At 42.6% G+C, this 24,035-nt stretch overlaps 1 protein-coding gene across 1 annotated transcript; it reads right to left on the minus strand.

Annotated features, from left to right (window-relative positions):
- Positions 1–161: 161 nt before the first annotated feature.
- Positions 162–17,718, minus strand: Slc19a2 (solute carrier family 19 member 2). Its single transcript, XM_055624697.1, has 6 exons — positions 17,329–17,718; positions 9,258–9,860; positions 6,424–6,649; positions 5,180–5,408; positions 4,478–4,619; positions 162–2,193 (listed from the first exon to the last, which is right to left on the minus strand). Exons 1-6 carry the CDS (start codon positions 17,530–17,532, stop codon positions 2,065–2,067), a joined length of 1,533 nt encoding a protein of 510 aa, XP_055480672.1. The 5' UTR covers positions 17,533–17,718; the 3' UTR covers positions 162–2,064.
- Between the last annotated feature and the right edge of the window lie 6,317 nt (positions 17,719–24,035).

Consider the following 24,035-nt stretch of genomic DNA (forward strand, 5'->3'; position numbering starts at 1 on the left):
ATCACACAGTAGTGCAAGAGTTAACGGGCTGACTGAGAGTTACCAGGAAGGTGGGATGGTATGCTTTAAATGAACGTTGTCTAGGGAAAGCTGTTAGAAGACTTATAGACAAAAAGCTCCTTTTGAAGATGAGCGCAAAATAATTGAGGAAAAAGGGAAAATATACTGTAAAATATTTATTTAATAAAAATAGTTTTATAATCTATACAGAATTGAATAAAAAGTTCAACAAATTTTTTCGCTTCTTCATAAAAGTGCATACAGTACAACCAGTACATTGGGTTTAGCATTCTGCAAATATGGCCACATAGTAAGATGTGAACATACTGTTGATTCAGACAGGTAAGAAGGATCAGATTAGATGCTACAAACAGTAAACTAAATTCCAAGGAAATATTGCTTTGGTAATGTGAACAATTTGATTGTACCACCATACATGTTATTTAAGAAAAACAAAACAAAACAAAAAAACCAAACAATAAAATTTCCCAAACACAACTTTTCTTCTTGTTTCTGGGCAGCCTACTTCCTACAGAACAGAAAGAAAAGGTGGGGGCAGGGAGACGCAAAGGTGAAACTAGAGACTGCTACTGCGACCTTAGTTCTCCCTCTCCTTAGTGTTCCTTTCCTCGCCTTAAAGGAAGGTGCATGGAAATGACCTATTCTTAGCCTCACTTCCTGTGTCAGTTTTCTTCCCAGTGCTTGAGCGAAGCTCTTCACACACTCGTCAAGCTCGCTCCTGTCCAGTATTATCCTGACCTCAGTTTTGCAATCTTGGTATTAATAACACTGTTTAGCTATGCCGTTCTTAAAAAGTCAGCACTCTAGTTAAAAGCACCTACCTAAGATTCTTTGCACAAGACAACAAAGTTGTCTCTGAAATAGTTTTCATGTCTCACAAATATTACCATATAGAACACCATCCTTTCAAGTAATGAGGAAATGGAATAACTTTTTAATTTAAGTTAAAAAGTTCAAGATGATCTAACCTCAGGAATAAAGGCAGGTTTAAGGTCCAAAAATGCAGGCATCAAGTCTATCCAATCTCAATAAAAGAACTAAAAAGAGGCTCAGTTTATGAAAAAGGCTGTGGAATAATCCAATTCCCACTGACACCTTTATCTCGGAAAAGAAAGCCAAAATAAAATGAAAGGCATATGGAAATGAAGTTGTTTCAAAGGAAAAGAGTTAATTTTATTTTGGAAATAAAAAGGTACACAAATATAAAATGGGCCACTTGTGTCTCTAACCTGTAAATGACCTTTCCAGTTGGAATTAAGAGTCCTTCATACTGAGGCATTAAAGACAAGCAAACCTACCTTAAGTTTCCTAAATAGCTCTCCTCATTTACCAGCTGGCTTTAAAATTTGCCTTTTTCAAATGAAATGAGCTTCTCTGGGAAGCATATGAATAGTGCAAAAAAACGTACTTTTAAAGAAAGTTTCCAAAAACATACAGTGGTCAAAATGGGAAGAACATTCATACAATGAATTTTAAAAATAAAATTAGAAATGACACTCCTTAGAGGATGGAACATTAAACCCGAGCAGATGTTGCCAGTGAGGAACACTTTCCACCTGCAGACACACAAGCACACACAAGTTAACACTGAAATTAGAGCGAAGCTGGACAGGGCCAGTGCTGACAGATCACACTCCCATCATGACTTGTAACATCCCGTGGCCTCGGAAGCCCTGGTCCCACCAGGCCAAAGGCCTGGCTGAGCGTGATTATAAAACGTTCCACTCACGTGTTAATCAAGGAAACAGCAGACATGCTGCTTGATTACTTGATTACTGTTTCCAAAATAATTTTTTTTTTTTAATTAGGAAAAGTCATTCTTAAATTAGCGCTCATAAATAATCCATGGAAAAAGCTTCAGTTGTGGCTTTTCTCAGCAGTATTCTACTAACTCCAGGAATGCAAGGTGTAAGTTGAGTGGCTGCTTCGAAGCCATGAAATACACATCCATCAATTTTTATCTGAACTGTAGAGAGTTTAAATGCACCCAGGCAGCTGCTGTGCGGAGTCCTTGCTTGGAAGCAGCCATGTTTCAGCAGTGTATTACGAAGTGATCGCTTGAGAGCTGGAGTTGGGCTCTTCCCGCTTTCTGTATTTCTTTATAATACTGATTGTACCACTAATCAGGAAAACCAGAGAGATGGCTGCAAAGTAACTGGCGTAAATCAGGAACTGTAAGAGAGAAGAGCAGTCATCCATAAAACTGTCAACTGGAGATGAGCGCTTTTGTTACACATATATAAACATACGCTACACTGTTCGAGGTATGTCCAGAGCTTCCCAATCAAACTTCATAAATGTTGCACGCTTACACATGTGCCAGACACTGAAGACAAAGAAGCAGTCTAGTGGAATAATCCTGGCTGCCTGAGGGTGAATCCTGACTTCGTCTCTTTCTAGCTGCAACCTGCATGAAGATATCTGATCTAGGGCTGAAGAGACGGCTCAGCGAATAACAGCACCTGCTGCTCAAGCGTGAGCAGTCAAGCTTGACTCCAGTCCCCACGTCAGTTGGCTCACACGTGTTACAAAGGCCTGTAACTCTAGCTCCCAGCATCCAACAACTCCCTTTTTTGGCTTCTGACAACACACACACATGTGCATATACTCACACAGACACACCTACATGCACAAGTGCATGTGCTATTTTAAAAAAGCCTAACAAACCCCAAAACCTTAGCTATTGAATCACAGAGCCTTGGTCTAATTTACGGTCAAATTTTAAGTAATTCCTGTTTTGCAGGGCTTATTGGAAGACGTGAACAGGGTCATGTACATAAAAGTTTACTAGCACAGTGCTAATGCTGCGGACACTATTTCTTTCCTTTATTATTATTATTATCATTTATTACAATTTAATTGATTTGTATCCCAGCTGTAGCCCCCTCCTTCTTTTTCCCCCAATCCCATCCTCCCTCTCTCCCTTCCTATTTCTGTTGTTAGTGCTGTTAATGTCCTAAGTGAGTCATGGTCTGTGTCCTCACATCGATGGGTGCCTAAGAAATCAAGAGCTTTTGTGCCAAAGAGGGTAGTGTAAGGCCAAGAGTATTCCACCACAGAATTCTCTGTTGAAGGCTCTTTCAAATAAAATAAACGTGTGTGTACATGTTTGTCTGTATGTGCACGCTTGTTTATATAAACAACTTCATTAGTTTTTTCTTCTTAAAATAACGTATTAAATACTCACAAACAGATTTAGGCAAAATAATGTGGCCCTAAACTGAGCCAGTCTTTAAAACTTGACTGTATTTTGACAGGAAAGGCGTTACTCACTTGTGGCAGCAAGTTTCAGCATAGTTTGCAGACTGTTATTCTCCTACGCTTAAATAAGCCATTTTTCTGATAATATGCTATTCAATTTTCCACCCCAAGGGTCAGCCATATTTCCTTCAACTGTAATTAATGGTGTGGTAATCTTTCTCACAAAATTGGCAGGATGAATCTCTGTTCTCTACCTAAGAGTAGCCTTTAGGTGAGAATGCGGACTTAAATCTTCTCTAGCAGTATTACTGACTCTGCGATCTCAGACAAACCATTTAACACTCCACCCCAGGCACATTTTCTGGACACCCACTACTGTCAACTCTCCAGTCAAAAAAGAATCAGGAGAGAGACAGTCAACACAAATATTTATTAGTTTTATTATGCTTGTAGATTGCTTAATAAAAACAAAATTCATTAATGCTAACATGTTAAGTCTTTGTATCTAGGAAAATTTATGTGTTAAGTGTGAAGTGTTGCATTAATACTGGAAACTCAGGATAAAGGAAAAGGAATCATTTTGTCTGGATGTGGAGAGAGGCACTTCCTGATTCAGCTGCTTCCTTTCCTGGAGTACACCCACAAACTATCTGCATTACAAAATCATAACACATAATGCCATTTACAACGATTCAGAATGGATGAACATAGCTATTCTTTGTGCATTTGCATAGACATTTTCTCGACAGGTCATACATTGAAAATCATAATACTTACCAACAGTAAGTCATTAACTTGGTATTTGGGTGAATGTTGCTTTATACAAAGGAGGAAGGGAACTTAAAGAGCCCTGAGATACAATGAAGCAGGACATCTCAGACAGTACTTCAGGTGTACAGATAAGAATGAGGGGCTGGAGAGATGGCTCAGCAGGTAAGAGCACTGGCTGTTCTTCCAGCGGACCTGGGTTCAATCCCCAGCAACCACATGTTGGCTCATAACCATCTTTAACTCTAGTTCTTGGGAACCAGACATCTGAGAGGTTGAAAACCGATGCTCTAGGAGTTCATCAAAAAGGACAAAGATCTTACCGTCCTCCACAGAAAAGCACTAAGAACAGGGAGGTGGCTAAAGGAAGGAGGGAACACTTACTTTGGATTTGTTCAGAATGTCTGAATTTGTTTTCATAAACCATGTTCCACTTCTGTCACCCAGATCATGTAAACAATTGTCAGTGTCAATGAAGACAGCTTACCTGAGTGGTAATATCTAAGCCAAGGCCCCTGGCGTCTACCACAATTAGAGTGAGCACAGTCTGCAATGCCAGGGCTATGAAGGTGTTTACACCAAACACAAGGGCGTAACGTTCCATGCTGAGGTTGGCAGCAATCTGAAAACTTTAACAAGAAAAACAGTGACTAGAGTACAATTACCTCCTCCTGAATTGTAACACATTTTTACTTTAAACATGAATACAATCCCTTCTTTCCATTGCTAATTCCCTTTCTAAAAATGTGAAACATGTTTCGTTATTAGATGATATAAATTTATGCAAACATAAAAATAGGATAACAAGTACAAGAGAACAAATAAATCTTGCCTAAATACTTTGAGTTAAGAAAAAAATGTACAATAACTACATACAATGCTTTCTCCCATTTGCCTCCTTTAAATAGAAATTTTAATTTTTTGGTTTGTAAAGAAATCCAAGTTTAGCCTGATGTGGTGGTGCATGCCTTTAATCCCAACACTCAGAGAGGCAGAGGCAGAGGCAGGTGGATCACTGTGAGTTTGAAGGTGGAGTCCAGGACAGCCAAGGCTACACAGAAAAACCCTGTCTTGAAAATCAAATCAAAACAAAACAAACACAAAAGGAAGAAAGGAAAAACAAAAGAAAGAAATCCAAGTTTCTCTTGCTGTAACTTTTCCTAATACTTCTCTGAATTAAAATACATACGTTGCTATGGTGATGAGTACCATATAGATGATTCTGAAGATAACATAGGATGAATAGCACACCCAAATGTTCCCCATGATTTTAGGCCAATTATTAACATGTTCAAGGGTTCCAATGTCCATGATATATACTGCAGCAGCAATCAGGAGAGAACACAGGAATAACGTCATTTCTCCCCAAGTTGACCAAGATATTTTTATATAACCAACTGCAAACACAGCACTAGCGCCTGCAAAACATAAAAAAGTAATCTCGTTATTGACCATATCAACTCCAGCTTAACCCATTAAAAATTCAGCTTAGATTATTATATCTTAAAAGCTTTAAACTTATTATTAGGTAGCTCAAGAACATGGGAGTTTCTTGCAACTCAAGCAGAGAACTTGTAACTTGGTGGAGCAGCATGGAGCCACTGAGATGAGACTGGATTAAGATAATGTAGCAGTTAGGTTGAAGAGGAGGACACAGACGCAGGGAAACTATGGAGGAAATAACTGCTTGGCCTGATGCACAGGCTATAGTCACAGAAAATCACTGCACCTGGCTTGGCAACACAGCTGGGTGAGTCATCTCTTCTTCAGACCAAGAAGCAATGTAGTATATGGAAAATGGCTTTTCTTCCCTTCAGTAAAATGGTGACGGTGGAGAAAGCTATAATATGAGTGCTTTCTGGGTGCCAGCCATAATTAGCAAGTACTTACAGCTGCTATATAGACTCTTCCAGCCTTATGAAGCAGGACAGCCAATTGGAAAGGGACAACAGAACCTATTATCATGGACACAGGCTCTGAAGCTACGATGCCCAAGTTCCAATCTTTACTTCACTAGCTACCATTTGTATGATTTTAGGCCAATTATTAATATGTCCAATGTCAAATGACAATTGCCATCTCAGGAATTTTGGAATACAATTAATACACATATTGCCTACAGAACAGTGTCTAGTACTTATTAACACTTGAGACGTTAGCTACTGTCATAAACTACAGTACACTGCCACTCAAAGTCTCAAACACATGTAAGTGGAACCTGGATAAGAGAAGAAAACCATCTCGACAATCAGCACATTGCATTTCCGAGAATGTGTTTGTCAGTCATAGTCCTCTACCACTGGATTCCAGCCAAGTTTTCTCCTGAATTAGAAAATCAGAACTCAAAACAAATTATTCCTCTGGGAGGAAGTAAGCCTGATCATGATTGACTTAGCCACATGGGGGCTCTGCCCGCCCTTCTCCATTGCTCACCCAGCAAGGTTGAAACAGCCTCCACACCGCCATTGTAGATATTTGCATGTTCAAAAGGCATCACCTTCTCCCACAGTCCCTGTGTGTAGTTCACCACCTGGAAATAGCCGCAGGTGGAGAGGGCCCACCAGGTGGACCAGCAGAGCAGAGGGCGGGAGGAGTAACAGATCAAGAAGTCATTCCACAGGACCTTCAGCACACGAAGAGGGTCTGCCTTGGGCTCCTCCTGCACAGCAAATGGGAACAGAGCTCAAACACCACAGTGGCGACTGTGCAGACCACCCTGCAAGCTCGGTTTTCAACCTCAGAGGCTGTTTTTCCTTTTGTAAAAATCAGCTGCTTGTTTCACTCAAGTAAAACGTGTATATTTGAAAGGAACACCAGAATGTGTTATCAAGGATGGGAGCTCTGAAGCTACTTTCAGGCCTCACCTCACTGCTTCCGTTTACATGACCTTAGGCAAATTATTAACTGTCCAAAGTTTCCACTGTAAAGTCTCTCTCTCACACATGTATCTCTATTTATTAGCAATCATGGTTATATCCTTTTGGGTAGAGAAAAGATTATTTACAAACTCACAGATAACACCTACAGCAAAAGTACAGTAGTAACAATTGCTGTGTGTGAAATGCCCACTCTGTATGCTTATCTGAGAGCGTTACACTGCCCCATTTATACTCAAAATATAGACGCACTGATAAGGAATTGAAACATTACACTCTGCTGCTAGAAGTGGCACTATTAAATGCTAAAGGAGAAACCTTCACAGGCACATAGGTGCGCACTAAAAGTAAGACTGTCGTCTACACAGTACTTTCAGGCTGAGAAAACCGTTAAGTCTCTATACCCAGAGAGGGGTTTAATTTGAATTGTTTTGTTTCCTTTGAGACACTGTGCTAGCCTTTGAGGCTCCAGCCTCAGTCTCTACAGCAGTGGGATGGCAGACTGCGGCCACATGAAGTTTTCCTTTTTCCAGTGCAGGGGCTTAAAGCTAGAGCTTCAAACATGCTGGGCCAATGGTTTCCCACTGAGCCTAACTCTAGCCCCCCTGGGGGGAAAAAAAATCACTGGCTTTGGAGGCTGCTCCCCTCTCAGGGTCAGCCACCTTTGCTCTAAGGCAACAGGCAATCTCTAAAAAGAACTCAATACTTGAAGCTAACTCTAAGGCAAGCAGATTATCACTCTAATTCTTCCTACTTCCTCTTTCTGATGTCAGGACAAACCGTCCGAGTACCTGCTTACTCTTTAATAAACACCAGGACTGTGATTTAATTTGATTATAAGCTTTGCCAGCTTAAATGGCTCTGCAACCCCCAATGTCTGTATCCTGGCTTCCCTTCACGCTTTCTGCAGCAAAACAGCCATGTTTTAAGGCCAGTCAGTGAGGCTGCCAAAGCACTGGCCAGCCGCCCACAGAATCACTGCGGAGCCTGGGACATCAGGAAACTAAGTGAAGCTAATTTCTCCCTCAGCCTTGGAGAGCTGTGATTACACGTGTGTGCCGCCACACCCAGGTCAAAATACTGACATTTGGGTCACTGATAAATAGTTCGCACTGGCATAGGCAAGTTACTGAAACTGTAACTCAACTTGCCAGTGGGCAATAAACTATATTTAATAGGCAGTAACTTAATTATAAAAGAAAATGAAATAGATTACAAAAGAATATTGTCCTGTAAAGTTTTCATTCCTATTATAAAAAAAAAATTATACACACATCTATATGCAGTGGCTTTTAAAAAAAAAATGGCCTTTCCAAAATATTTGTTAGAGTCCAAAACCGTAAGAGCTCACTGTCTTGTAAGTTTATGACTACAACTAATGTTAATATTTAAAGTATATTCTCACATAAGTATTAGATATATTCAGTTGGCTACAGCCACTATAACACTCCGGAAACCAACCAGAAGAGCACCCATGTGTTCCTACTGCATGAAACGCAGCAAACGACTAGCCCTTTCCCCTCCCCCCAGCGGACTCTCCACTGCCACTGAACAAATTATGCCCGAATCAGTATTTCTTCAATACCTAATCCCTGGTCATATTGACTAAAGACAGTGCCTTGAGCAGTCAGACATGGGTTCTAGGACAGGTGTGTCCCAGGGTGTAGAGGGGGGCTCGGCCTCCCTGGTACAGGCTTTCCCCTGAGAGAGGGCTTTATAGGCTGGGGAGAAACTACTACATGAACTTTATAGAGTCAAGCTATTCACAGTAGTTCTGCATTCTCATTCACTCTACAAAACCCATAATTCAGTTTTAGATCCCCTAAGCAAGACAGGAATGTTAATAGGCTTATTGCCAAACACATTCCAGGAAAATCCAAACTGCTTCAATGTAGCTGGAATGAATCTTGTCCATGTCCCTCACACTCAGTAACTTAATAGGAACACAAAAAGCACAAACAACACAGCATCATTTGAAAAAAATAAATCACACCTATCATTTTTAGCAGGAAAGGAAAATAATTTTGTATTGTTAAATACTGAGCTTCGATCCACGAGCTACAAGTAGACACAAATCGCCAACTGAATCATTTCAATACTCATTAAGCTCTGAGTGCTCTCTCTCCATATAACCATATATGTATTATACCAACCAGTAGGGATATAAAAATGGAGACACAACCCCAAAACATATCTGACATGATGCATAATGCTATGTCAGTTTGACTTAAGAGGATCAGGCACTCTAGGGGAGAATAAATTGATTGTCTTTCTCACATAAATCAATTGCATCTTAAGAATGAATGCACCAATAGAATGGGCTTCCCTCTCTGTTTCATTGCCATTAGCCGATGCCCAGAACAGCAATTGCAAATTTAAGGCTGAACTCACCGGTTCCTCCACAGGAGGCTCATCTAAATTTAGAGGGATTTTTGACTCAATGTCCTCCCATCCGGGAAGGTGGTTAGATGCTGGGGTATCAGAAACGATGCCGCCATTTTGTACCTTGATGCCATTCACTCCCTGACAGGAGGAAGGAACGTGGTGAAAGAAGAGGCTCTTCTGTGGCATAGGCAGAAACCAGGCCACAGCAAAAGCAACAGAAACACAGGTGAGGGAGATGACGTTCAAGCTGAACAGTGACCAGTCTACCACAGAGACAAGGATTTGCCCCAGGACGGAGCCCACGGTGAAGCCCACCAAGGTGGCACTTCTACAGTAACTTGTGACTTTCTGGTACATGCCCAGGTCGACCACGGTGTAGATATAGGAGTAATAGGCGATTTCAGTGGCCGTGCTAATGCCATAGAAGAATTCCAAGAACTGAATGGCTAGCAGTCCTTGGGCATAGAGCAGCATGAACCATGTAACAATAAGGCTGAGTCCCTGAAGCAGAATGACAGGCTTGTAACGGAGGTAGTCTGTGGCGAGGAACACAGGAAATAGCAGCACCAGGTAAGAGTATGTCCATACGGGATAAATTTCATTGAAGACCTGGTAAGGGAGGGAAAAAAAAGCTCATGAGCGGTCAGAAGACTCAACAAACAGACTCATTCTTATACAACAGCCTGCCAACATTCCCTCACCAACCAAAGCAACATTGGCTACAGTCTCAGATCTCTATCTGAGACAGCCTTTCCTATCCCCTCTCCACTATTTTTTTTTATAATAAAATCCTTTCCATGCATCGAGAATCTTGCTATGTGACCCAGGCTGGACCCTATGTAGATTAAACTAATCTGGAACTTCTACCCTTCCTGTTTCAGTCTCCCACGTGCTGAGGTTACAGGTATTTTCTATCTCTCTCATGCTTGGCACCTTTAAGGTTTCTGAGAGGTGGATCCAGCATTCATCTGTATAATAAGCATTCATTTTTTTTTTTTTTAATATGCTGCAACAGCCAGCATACTATCTGGAAGGCATAGGACCAAGAAATGTTTTGGAAATGAGATCATTGTCAATTCTTATCTGTTAAATTTCTTCTTATATTATTATTATTATTATCATCATCATCATCATCAATTCTTTAGTAATTTCAGTTTCATTACTTCTGTAATTAAGAGCTGTTCCTCAACTCAGAATGGGTAAATGCTAATAAACTTGCTATCAACTGAACATAAATAATAAAAAAAAAAAAATGTATTTGGGTTGGGGAAATGGTTCAGTTGGTAAATGCTTCCCATACAAGCATGGGGACCTGAGTTCAGATCCCCAATATTCATGTAAAAAGCTGTTATCTTAGCATGAAGAGGAAGAGACAGGAGGTTCCCTGGAGCTTGCTGGCACGTTAGCTAACTTAGCCAATTTCATGAGCTACTTGTTCAATGAGAGATTCTATATCAAAAAATAGAGGGAAAGTGACTGAGGAACACATCCTATATTTACCTCAGGCTAAATGAACTACCCCTCATTCCTGAAAACATAAACACACACCACACTTGAATTAAAAACGTGGTCAATACACACACCACAGAGAACCTCATCATTTAGCAGCACTGTGCTCTGAAGAGTACAGTTATTTCCTTCATGACTGAATGGCTGAAAGAACTGTGACTCACTGCTACTGCCCAGCATTACAACAAAATGTTATTGCCAGCTCAGAAAAAGGTCAAAATCAAAATCCAAACATGATACATTGAATGAGTGCCGTTCTAACAGTATCACAAGGTTGAAAAGGGGAAGCTGAGTAACTGTAAATAGGGGCTAATGGATGGAGAAGTTTTTCAGTCCCCTTTAGGAATAAACTTTCTCACTACAAGAGGGGAGAAAGCCTGTGCTAAAGGACTGTTTGCTGTAAGAATTAAATGCATGATCAATTATTTGGTTTTTTTTGTAGGTATGAAAACTTGAAGCCTGAATGGGAAATAGGCTACTGGACTATATGAATTAGAACAACCTTGGCTGTGAATCTCATCCTCTTGATAACAATAATCACTGAAAAGTTTCTTCTTTTATGAGGAGCTCACCACTCAGCAACACAGTGACGGTTCTATGTCAGTCAGTTTTTGGTGTTTCTGTTTTGTTGTTGTTGCTTTAGGTTCTGGAGTGGGGGTCCTAGCTATGCAGTTGTGATCACTGGCCTAGAACGTGCTATGTAGACCAGAGCAGCCTTGAAATCTGCATAATTATCGGAGCTGTAGAAGGCATTCTTTGTCAAAGTGCACAAGTTCTAACAAATGAGAAACAAAGTGTCTCTGTATCCCCTAGCAAGGGAACCGTGAGAGGGCAGTGAGGTAGGGGAAGAAGCCTTCCTGCAGATATTTTCAGGTGTGTTCTAATAGCAGCTCCTCCCGCCTGTTTACCCTTGAACTTCCAGATACGACTCTCCTTCAGGCTTCTAAAGTTTGACTGTCTCCTGTGTGCCTCGACCTGTTTCTGCACCTTCATGGATCCTTTAACACGCCCTTGCCTACCACAAAGCTATTGGCCAATAAGCCTTTTCGGAAAAAGCATTCTTCATAGAGATTAAGGTCTTGGTGCACAATGAGCCATTGCCGGACCACACAGAAGAATGAAGCCCTGTCACCTGCAGCAACATGGCGGGAACCAGAAGATCTACTTTAGGTTAAGTCATGCAGATTTAACTCTCATACATGAGGTCAATACAAGATCTACTTTAGGTTAAGTCATGCAGACTTAACTCTCATACATGGAGGTCAATACAAGCCAATATAAATACAGACCAGTGAATCCCTCAGGCTGCGGTAGAGACAGATGTATGGGTACCAGGTACCAGAGCATAGCTGAGACAGCCATTCCACTACATTCCGGAATGGCTGCAGTCAACAACAGTGGCTGATCATAAAGTTTGTGAGTAACCGGAAGGGAGCGGCTCAATGGCTCCAGACGTAAGGTGAATGCTAGTTGCTCTGCCTCCATCACTGGATCCTGTATGCAAGTGCTGAAGTTATTACGGTAACAAATGAATACATACAATTACGTTAATAAGTTTAAAACACATTCTCTGTTTCTTCCTTCAGCACCACGTCTTCTTTTGTTCCGAAGTTTTGCTCAACTGTTCACTCTAGTAAAACTGTTCCTGTTCAGACCTGTAACTTTCAGCAGTAGTTGTCCTTAATTAATAGCAAAGTTCCACCATATAAGTCCCATCCTCTATCAGTTTAAAGGGCGGGGTGGTGGTGCAAGCCTGTAGACTGAGGCAGGGGGACTGCTAACAAGTACAAGGCCAGTTCGGTAACATAGTGAGACCTTGTTTCAAAGTAAGTTAACAGCCCTCATGAGGTTAATGCTTCACTAACACAAACCCACAATTTAGATAAATGAAGACGGGAAAAGCAATACTACCAGGCCCGTTATATCAACTAAATATGGTGAGGGATGAGGCCGGTAGAACATGGTATACTGGGTGAATTCTCGTTAAGCCCCTCTAATTAAGAGACCTGTTTTCTCCTCCAAGGAACATGACCCAGAATATGCTCTCCCCCAGTGTCAGCATGTCGCCCACACACCTTGCTGGGACCCTTACCTCAACCACTTCCCGCTCATCCAAACAGTCCTAAGAAGTAAATATTTTACATCTCTATTTTACAAGAAGGAAATCTGGTGTGCGAGAAGGCTGAAGTCACCACAGCCAGGATTGGCAGAAGAGAAGGTTCGAACCACCACACTAAAATACCTTCTTTCTTCTATTAGAAAAGTGTTATCGATTCAGAATGTCCTAAATTTACTTCTAATGCCTAAATTTACTTCTCATGACCATCTCTGTGGAGGTACCATGACAAGAATTCCTCAAGAGATGAAGGCCACATAGTCTCCAGAACTGGGCCTCAAAGAACACTCATTATGTATACAGTGTTCTGACTGCATATACACCTGCATGCCAGAGGAGGGCACCAGATCTCATTATAGATGGTTGTGAGCCACCATGTGGTTGCTGGGAATTGAACTCAGGCTCTTTGGAAAACTTCATCGTTCAATGCTCTTAACCTCTGAGTCATCTCCAGCTCAAAGGACACTTTTTTTAAACATCTCTAGTAGGGAACTCTTAACACCAGAAGACTTTCTTTTAATAGATATTTTAGCTCTTGAAGGGCGACTTCTCACAGGCAAAAATATACAAATGACATACCCTTATTTAACTGTCCATTAGCTAATTTCTCATCACAGGTGAAATCTGCCATGTGAGCAAACGGAATTGATCTGTTGTATTCAAAGTGCCTTTCATAACTTTGGGCAGAACTTGGTTGTGTGCATTTTCTTCTGGGATTATATCACAGGAAAATAAATCGTTCAGTTTTAAACCAATTTACATTCTGACTTATTTAAGAAAATCATGTCAATGGTTCTGTTACCCTGCTTAGTGTATTTATGTAATACTACTTAATCTGTGTAGAGGTGGCAAAAAAGAATAAAATGAACCTGTAGCTTCAGGAGTTTTGAACCAAGTAACAAGCACGTGTTTATGCAAATTTAAAAATGGAAACAGAAAACATGGTGGGCCTGGAAAGATGAGGAAGACAGGAAGACTTGAAAAGAACACACACGTATGTGTACACACACACTCACTTCCAAGCAGAGATGATGCATTTAAGTATTGGACCATAAATGAGTTGGTGAATATGCTAGGTTTATGACTGATATGAATAAAGCCTGAGTGTCCTAAAAGAGCAAAAGGAATCTGCAAGGCTCAGACTGTCAAGCAGAATGTGTGCAACCGTTTTACAAAGAAAAGCAGTCAACATAAAAAAACGCATGCTACCAAGGAAAGATAGAATCACTCTTTATAGAGATAAAGAGTTCTGTAGGCTATGGTGATAAACACTGGTAATCACAGACACTTGACAGGCTGAGGCAGGAGGATCACAAGCTCTTAGGACTACTCTGGGCAACTTAATAAGAACATTCTAAAAATGGTCAATGGGACTAGAGATGGCTCAGTGGTTAGGGGCACCTGCTGCTCTTCCAGAGGACTGGGGTTTGGTTCTCAGCGCCTATATCAGTTGGTTCCTATCCACCTGAGACCCTAGCTACAAGGCATCCGATGCCCTCTTGTGGCCTCCACAGGCTCCTACACACATGGCAAACACTCAGACATGCATATAAATACAGGACTCAAAACAATAAATACTTTCCTGAAAGTCTACAAAATAATCTTTACAACAGAAACGGAGAGAGGAAATTCTACCCTTAGGTCTTAGGGAATCTCAGCACCGTTTTAAGATGACCTAGGCTGGCACTTTAGAGGCCTTCAAGGGAAAAATACAAACTTCTGTTACAAATGCCACTGATGATACCATGGGATTTGCTTTGCTTAAAAATCATGCAATGTTTCACTTAACTGTCCATTGCTGAAAGTAAACAAGTACTCACTCATGAAGGACAACTGTGGAGCTGCTCGGCAAGCTGCATTGTTATGTTTTCACCGTGGCCCTTACCTTGACAAAGAAAGTTTCCCCAAATTCCCTAAAAGCTTGTCTGTATGACCTTGGACCATAACTGCTTTAGGGGATTAGTCTTAGAACAGGACTTTATCCTCTACGGGGAGGTAGTTTTTGAAACAGAAGTTGGGCGTTTCCATGAATCTTTTCTTTTTGAATTGATGTGACCTGTCTTTGCTTTACCTATAAAAAAATGAACCCTGGAATAAACCCACGCTGCTTCAGTCATACTGACAGCCCTCTCAAGCCTTCCCTTGTGTAGTACGTTTTGTTTTAATTATTTTAAATCCTCACACCCCACTCAGGTACTGTTCAACCCTGCTGGCAGGCTGCTGGCAGGCTGTGCCAGCAGGGTGGCTCCACTTCAGAGACTAGGCTTTGCTTTTGTCTTCTTACTGTGGGATTCTCTGTAGAGAGCTGCTTTGTTAGGTTTTCACCTTGGCCTTCACAAGAGGAAGTTTCGCCAAATTCCTTAAAGCTTATCTCTGTGACCTTGGGCCATTGAGATTCCTTACAGCTTATCTGTGTGACCTTGGGCCATATTCCTTAGGGAAGTAACTTTTGAAAAAGTTAGGCATTTCCACACCTTTTCTTTTTGTATTGATGTGACTTGTTTTTGCTCTGCCTCTAACCCTGGAATAAACCCAGGCTGCTTCAGTCATTACTGACTGCCCTCCCAAGCTGATCCTCGCTCCTCACTCAGGTACTGTTCAACTCTGCTGCTGAGCTCTGGCAACTCTCAACAGGGAAACGGCAGCACTGGTATAACCCACAGAATTGGCTAGCACTCCTAACACCCCACATCCCGGGTCACTAGATTCCTCTTCAAATCCCCTTGCCCTGACCCATCTGCACTACCCATCCTCATGCTATCATGCAAAGAACAAGCATTTACTGAGCCCAGCACCCCGTTACAGTCCTAGTCCCCTTAACCTAGAGAGAGGCCTTCTGATAAGGCAGAGCATGTGACAATAAGCAGCTCCCAGTCCAGGTCCCCTGACAAGGCATATTAGCTTTCAAATATCAACGTGGAGAGCATGTTTCTCCTCACAGGCTTCGGTGCGTACACCGTGCACACAAGGCAGCTTGTGTGTAATTTAATCTGCTCACACCTCAGGTCATGTCCCACCTCACTGGTCATTCTGGATCCCCAGAATCACGCTTTCTTATAACCATGTAGTAAATTTCCTCTTGGGAAATCATTCTGATCAGACAGCTTTATCTTTTCCTTTTGCTGCTGGCTTTAACCAGTACCAAAATACATATTGACAATGAGTAAGTGTGACATGATCCATAAGACTAGGAAACGAGATTTAACACTTTGGGTAGAAGTCTGCTGTGCTTGCTAAATGCCAAAGAATCCAGGCATGGACACCGACTCTCAATTCTTTCTCAAGTGACCTTGAATGGAGGCACACTGCAGTCACAGACTGGACTCTGAGTAATTCTATCCTGTCGGTCTGAAATGAGTCTGGTAGTCTGGTAGTATGTTAGCTACCTCCTGCTCTGACCTGTTAGGCTGAGTTACTGAGTTAGTTGCTCAGAGATGACTGGCCATGCCAGGAAGGTTTAAATGGGAGTAATATTTTACAGCAACTCGGGCAAAGAGGCAGGGTGGTAAGGAAGGAAAGAGGTAAAAGAAAGAGGGTGTCCATTATCCAGTGTCCACTCAGCTGAGAGCAGGGAAAGACATCAGACCTCAGTTTTCACCTTTTTGGGTACTCAAGGAAAGGGTAGAGGAGTAGCATTGGTTTCATTTCTTTCTTGGTCTATATATACACCTCTGCCGAAACCAAGTGCTGGGATGTGTCCTAATGAGAGCAGTTAGGCACATTTCCAAAGCACACCACACACTTCTGCGGTTGCTACGCTTCCAAGTTTTTATCCTGAATAAATGGGTGAGCAGCAGTTCTTGCTCATGGACCACTTGTACCACAGCCCACAAAAACTCCGCCTGTAAGGAACTCGCCTGTCGGTGAAGCAACAGTTCACAATACAAGAAAAACCAAGTTCCAATTATATGATACCACCCTTTTTTTTCCTACCCCCAAGATGGACTTCTGAGGGGCAGGACACCTTTGGACACAATCTCACCTACTTAAACAAGCCAAATTCAGGTGGTGTAAGGTCCTGTACTGTCCTTAAGTGATGGAGCATATCTATTTTGGCCACAGTAAAAAGCCGAGGGGAAAGAAAGCGGGGATCCTTTCATAAAAGCAGGGTCAACCAACTAATATACATAGTGTGCATGTGTGTATATGCAAAGTAGAGCTTACTGCCGTCCGTATCCACTAACTGTCCCCTGTCCCCAGCAGCTCCCGCAGTACGGGTCCGGGCAGAACCGGGTTATGCCACCATACAGCACCGTCCGCACGCGGCCTGCGGGCCCCCCCTGCTTAGTTCCGCACGGAACGCGCTGGAAACTCAAAGAGTCAGGCAGCGCAGGAGTGCTTTTCCGAGCGAGCAGAAACCCTTTCGGCTACCTGCGCAGCCCGCCGCGGGGCTCCCCCGCAGGCCCTCCGCAGAGCCGCGCCGAGCTCGGCCTCCCCGCCCGCCGCGCCTACCTGCCTCTCGGTCAGGTTCTTGTCCCGCCCCAGCAGGTAGGGCGTGAGGAAGGGCTCGGACGGCCGGAGGTTTGCGAAGAAGCCGTAGGCGCAGAGCAGAGCGGTCGGCAGGAACCAGCACTCGCGGGGCACGCGGGCGGTCCGCAGAAGCACCGCGGCCGCCGCGGCCGCCGCTCGTCGGGACACCCGGGCCGGCACATCCATCCTGGGCACGAGGGGCCGGACGCCGCGAACTCGGAGCCCCTCCTCCCCCTCGGCCAACCGGAGCGGGCTCCGGCCGCGCGGGTCCCGGCGGGCACCTGTAACCTCGCGCGGCGCCGCCACGCGCCAGGGTCAGGATGCTCGGCAACACCGCCTCTCCCCCCCGCCGCCTCCCGTCCAACGCCGAGCTCCCCGCTGTGCCGGGCTGCCCGCGCCTTCCCCACCGCCTACCCAGCCGCAGGGCGCGCGCGAGCCACGCCCCGGGCCACGCCCCCTCCGCCCCGCCCCCCAGCTCTCGGCCTCCCCATTGGTCGGTCCGTGGATCACGAGACGCGGAAGACGGCAGGGCGGTGCGCGCGGCCTCTGACGCCGGAGGCCCCCCGGGCAGTTAGGGACGGTGTCTGGACGCCGCGGCGGGCATCCCACGTATCTGCACGCGCAGACCCACCCGCCCCGGTCGGCTCCGTCACCCGGCGTTTTCCCATCACGCGTCAGGAGAGCGTTCCGTAGGGCAGGGTCCCCGGATGTGCACTTCCGCCCGGCGAGGCTGCTCAGACTTAGCCGCCAGCCCTCCTCGCGGAGGACGCCGTGACCCCGGCTTGCAGAACTTTAACCTTGAGGTGGGAGGATGCAATCCCTGGCCTCCAACAACTTACTTATTTACTGTTGTTTTTTTGGCTTGCGGGACGAAAACGACCGAGTTAGTCAACAAGAGGCTTTTTTCCCCCACCTTTATTTCTTCACTTTTTGATCGCAGGATACAAAGAACAATTAACTGCGGAGTATCTTATGTAAAGGAGAGCTTCCTAAAGGCCAAGGCTCTAAGACAGGCTCAAGGTTCCAGAAAGTGTGCAGCTCACGAAATACCTCGAGGTTGCAAAAGTAAAAGCAGCTACCCCGCCCCACACTGGGAAGCTGCCTGACTTATCTCCCACCTCACTATCTGAAGAAAATATCCACCCAACCGGACAGGCTCGGCTCACACCCAGTCAGTCAGGAGGGCCGTCTAGACGTCCGAAGGCTGGCGGGTAGGACGGAGAACTCCACTGTGCAGAAGCGCAAATGCGGAGTTCCTGCTTGAACGAGAAGCATCCGGAATCACTAAAGCAATCATGAATATTTCTTCACTAAAACATCAAACGAGACATCTAGGGCAAAACATGAACCCCTAGTGCTTTCTTTCACCGCCCTCGGTGTGATTTTTTGCTAAACTCAGAGATTGACGGTGTCCTAATAACACAGCAGATCAAGTGAATACACCAAAATGTGTGAGTGGATCAAGCTGCGAAAGTGCAGGGTGTGGTGTTGACATCTTTCACGGAGCCTTTTAAGGGATGGTCTGGGAAGACGTCGTGCCCTTCACCCTCCAGAGGCTGTTATGTAACTGTGATGATATCTGTTTGTAGGCTAAGAGAACGTGTGCTTGTGTATTATGTTTAAATTTTTCTAGGTTCAGTCAGTCTGATAGTAGCAATAGATATAACTCACCCAAACCAGAAGCCCTCAATAACAAGAGCTCTGAAACGTTTGGGAAAATACGATCTATTAAGTATTAGAGTCACCTAAATCCCCACCACAATATGCTTCTCATCACAACTACAGAGAGAATGCTGAGGTAGTTTTTTTTTGGCTGCTTCGCATGTACATGCAGTGTTTCAGTAGAAAAAAAGGAAAGAAAAATAAGCCAACAAGCCAGCAGGGGTCCCACATTGAGATGTCTATCTACTAAAGTCAACTCTATTCTTTCCTTGAGCCTTGGAAACCTGTGAATCTATACATTGCTTTCCTTGCTATAGATGGAATATAGGTGTACTTCCATTTTTCTTTACAATGAGCCTGGATATAAACAGTTTTTCTTGAATTGGGTATAAAATGGCTTTTTTTTCTTTTTTTCTGGAAGAGGTCATAGTATGCAGAATTCTAGCAAAATGACCCAAAGTGACCCTTATCCTTATATAACCTCTATCCTTTTGAGTGTAGCATGAAAGCTGTGGGTTTGAAGAGATACTATGTCTGTGATTGTGTAATATTTTATGGCAAAAATGAAATTAGCTAGCTAGCCTTTGCAAGCGGAGTTTTCTTTCAATGGTAGCAGAAAGGGAGGTCAGATTCATTAGAAGGCTGAGCAGGGTTTGACCTTTTGCTTCGTATGAACCAAGACATGAGGGTAGTCTCTGACAATGGAGTCTGGCTGACAGCAAGGAAGCTGGGACCTCGGTGCTACAATCAAATGGAACCTAATTCTTCTAAAAAAAAAAAAAAAAATCTCAAGAATAGTACTCATCTGTAATCCTAGCATTTGGTAATCCTGCTAAAGTGGCAGGATTTCAAGTTCACAAGTACATGAGTACCACGGGGCAGGTCTTTGGACAGATAGTGTACATAGTGAGAGCCTGTCTCAAAAGACCACCGCCACCACCAACACACAGCACCTTGAAGAACCTGAATGCATACTTCCCAGAGAAACTTCTGGTCAACATTCTGAGTTTGGCCTGTGAAATCCTAAATATAGATCCTACCTAAGCCCATCTGGTTATGCTTAGCTGTGAGCTAAGATGTTATAATTGTTTTCAGATGCTAAATTTGTGTGTGAACTTGCAACAATAGGCAAGTGATGCAGAAGTGATGTGTGTGTGTGTGTGTGTGTGTGTGTGTGTGTGTGTGTGTGTATTTTTATCCAAGTAGTGACTACGCCCAACCTGACTTAGCTTCTTGGACGAGATGACAGTTGGCATGTTTGGGACAGTTTGGTCAGAATATATTTTGTTAGGTTGAGGCAATAATCACATAAACGCAAAATAAGCAATGTTGAAACTGACAGCTCAGTGGCTTAGTACATTACTAATGCTGTGGGACCAGCACGCGTTCCTAGTAATAAGAGACGTTCTCAATCCCACAGAGCAAGCCCACACTTAAGGAGCTATCGGTCCCTACTCATCCCTTACCCCCAGTGCCAGGAAATACTAATGTACCTTTGTGTCTGTGAATCTATCTGCATGAAAGTTTCATGCATGTGATCTTTCACCTTTGTCTTCTTTCACTTAGCATGAGGATTTTATGATTCATTTACTCTGTAACGTAAATTGGTACTCTTTCTGTTTTATAGTTGAGCCCTGAGCCACATTTGGTTTATATATTCATTAGCTGATGGGCATTTGCTTTGTTTTCACTTTTTAGCTGTTGTGGGTTATAAACATTTGTGTGTAAGTGTTTGAATGTGCATTTCCTAGGAGAGGGATTGTTGTATCACTTGGGAATTCTGTTTTGACAGAGGAACTGCCAAGCTGTTTTCCATAGAAACCATATCATTTTCCTTTAAACAAGCAACATACAATGCTTCCAATTTTTCTACATCCTCATCATTGCATATTTTTCTTTCTAAGGGGTAGCCTACCTAGCTAAGTGTGATGTGTTATCTCATAGTTTTGGTTTTCAATCTCCCTAGAGACTGATGATGTTGAGCATATTTTTATGTTTTCATTGGTTATCTTACATCTTTACTGTAGAAATGTCCATTCAAACTATTTGCCCTTTAAATTATTTTTTTGTTATTGAATTACAAGAGCTTTTTATATATTCTGCATACTATGTTCTCCTATGAAGTATGGATAAATAAGATATTGAGCCATGTTTTTCTCACATATATGTAGGGGTATGCTTTGAAAAGGTAGGATTATGTTATACACTTTTCTGGTTCTTGTTTATCTTGTTACATTCTATGTGGAGAACATCCTATATAATAAGGTATGCACAACAATATGTTGTGTGGGTGTACTATAATTTATTTAACCATTCTCTATCTGTGACATTTATATTGCTTGTAGTTTTTGGTCACTGTTAACAGTGCTATAATTAAATTGCTGCACTATTAATGTTTATATATGCTTAATTTCATTTGGTCCCTGAATGGAATTGCCCAGTTGAAGAATACACATAATTAAAAATTTAGTAGGTATTTCTCAGTTGTTCTCCACAAAAGCTAAAGTTGAGCTAGCTTACATTTTTACTAGCAAATATAAGACTTTTTCCTTATTTTTTTAATTTATTTTTTAATTTATTCATTTTGTATCCCAGCTGTAGCCCCCACCTTCATCCCCTCTCAATCCTCTCTCTTCTCCTCCCATGCCCCTCCCCCAGTCCACTGATGGGGGAGGTCCTCCTCCCCTTCCATCTGACCCTAGCCTCATCAGATCTCATCAGGACTGGCTGCATTGTCTTCCTCTGTGGGTTGGTAAGGCTTCCCAACCCCCCTCAGAGGGAGGTGAACAAAGAGTCAGCCACTGAGTTCATGTCAGAGATAGCCCCTCTTCCCCTTACTAGGGTACCCCAACTTGGACACTGAGCTGCCATGGGCTACATCTGTGCAGGGGTTCTAGGTTATCTCCATGAATGGTCCTTGGTTGGAGTATCAGTCTCAGAAAAGACCCCTGGGCCCAGATTTTTTGGTTCTGTTGCTCTCTTTGTGGAGCTCCTGTCCCCTTCAGGTCTTTCTATCTCCCCCTTCGAATGAAAATTCTGCCCAAAGTTTGGCTATGAGTCTCAGCATCTGCCTTGATACCCTGCTGGGTAGTCTTTCAGAGGCCCTCTGTGGTAGGCTCCTGTCATGTTCTCTGTTTTCTCCCTCTTCCGATGTCTATCCCATTTGCCTTTCTGAATGAGGATTGAACATCTTACCCAAGGTCTTCCTTTTTCCTTAGTTCTTTAGGTGTGGAGAGCTACTCCTTAAGCTGCTTTGTTACGTTTTCACCGTGGCCTTCACCTTGACAGAGAAAAGAGGAATTTTCGCCAAATTCCTTACAGCTTATCTCTGTGACCTTGGGCCATTGAGATTCCTTAAAGCTTATCTGTGTGACCTGGGGCCATATTCCTTTAGGGAAGTAGCTTTTGAAAAAAAGTTAGGCGTTTCCACACCTTTTCTTTTTGTATTGATGTGACTTGTTTTTGCTCTGCCTATAAATAATCCTGGAATAAACCCAAGCTGCTTCAGTCATTACTGACTGCCCTCTCAAGCTGATCCCGTATATAGTGATTCATCCTCACGCCCCACTCAGGCACTGTTCAACTCTGCCGCTGGCCTCTGGCATTTAGGTGTACAGATTTTAGTATGTTTATCCTATATTATAAGTCTAATATAGTATATACTCACTTATAAGTGTCTTTCTGCCTCTGGGATACCTCACTCTGGATGATTCTAGTATTCTAGTTCCTACAATTTGCCTGCAAATTTCATGATTTCCTTGTTTTTAATTGCTGAGTAGTATTCCATTGTGTGAATGTACCACAATTTCTGTATCCATTCCTCAATTGAGGGATATCTGGGTTTTCAGATTCTGGCTATTATGAATAAAGCTGCTACAAAATGACAGGCTACAGACTGGGAAAGGACCTTTACAAACCCTATATTTGACACCCATCAGAATGGCTAAGATCAAAAACTCAAGTGACAACACATGCTGGAGAGGATGTGGAGAAAGGGGAATCCTCCTCCATTGCTGGTGGGAATGTAAACTTATACAACCACTTTGGAAATCAATCTGATGCTTTCTCAGACAATTAGGAATAGTGCTAACTAAAGATCCAGCTATACCACTCCTAGGCATATATCCAAAATATGCTCAAGTATACAACAAGGACATTTGCTCAACCAAGACTGTTTATTTTTACTACATGCTGATTACAGGGGTAGTCACGAGAGCTGTCAAAAATGAGTTTTGTTTTGTTTTGCAATAGTTTTATCAATTTTTTGAGCATTTCATACAGTGTATTTGATCATTTCCAACATTCTGTATTTCAGCTCTTCTCAATATTGCCCTCTGCACCCTCCCATCTTTTCCTACAAACCTTTGAGAAAACTTCTAAAGGCAGAATTTCTCCTGTTGATTGAAGGAATGGCAGTCAGAGATCACTGAAGGGCAAGAAAGCTCTGGTTTGCTGTTTTTATGTTTTTAGTTTCTCTATAAGGTGGAAAGCAGTGGCTATCGACGTGTAAAAATTTTGCCCCACAGGACATGTTGTCTAGAGATATTTTTTTATTGTTATGATTAAAGGATGGGTGCTACTAACTCCTACTGAGCAAAGCCAGGGAGTATGCTAAATATTCTACAATCTCCAAGGCAGTTCTTACAACAGGTACCTAGCACGGGTTAACTGCTGAAGAATGAAACAACGAATAAAAAGTTGACAAATATTTGTATGCAGATTTGAAAATGGGCTAGTAGAGTGAGAGACCCTGAATTAGATCCTCAGGGTTACAAAATAATGATAATAAATATGAAAACATTTATAGCTGTATTTAGTCTTTCTGTGTGTTTGTAACTATTTGGATTTTCTGTTCTATAAATATATTACTCATGACCTTTAGCCATTTTTCTTTTGGTTTTTCTATTCTTTTTGATTTTAAGATCCCTTTATATTTTATGTCATTTATTTTTCATCTTCATTGAAAATATTTTAAAATATACATTATATTGATTTAAAAAAATTTTTTGCCAAATAGTAAATAATTT

The sequence above is a fragment of the Psammomys obesus genome, unplaced genomic scaffold (assembly GCF_907164565.1).
Source record: "Psammomys obesus unplaced genomic scaffold, mPsaObe1.curated_primary_1811, whole genome shotgun sequence".
Taxonomy (NCBI): domain Eukaryota; kingdom Metazoa; phylum Chordata; class Mammalia; order Rodentia; family Muridae; genus Psammomys; species Psammomys obesus.

Coding starts and splice junctions, on each gene's coding strand:
- Slc19a2 (XM_055624697.1), bottom strand. CDS start 17,532: ATGGATGTGCCGGCCCGGGTGTCCCGACGAGCGGCGGCCGCGGCGGCC. Junction 9,861..17,328: donor AGAACCTGACCGAGAGGCAG/GTAGGCGCGGCG, acceptor CTCCCTTACCAG/GTCTTCAATGAAATTTATCC. Junction 5,409..6,423: donor GGCTGTTTCAACCTTGCTGG/GTGAGCAATGGA, acceptor TATGTTTTGCAG/GCGCTAGTGCTGTGTTTGCA.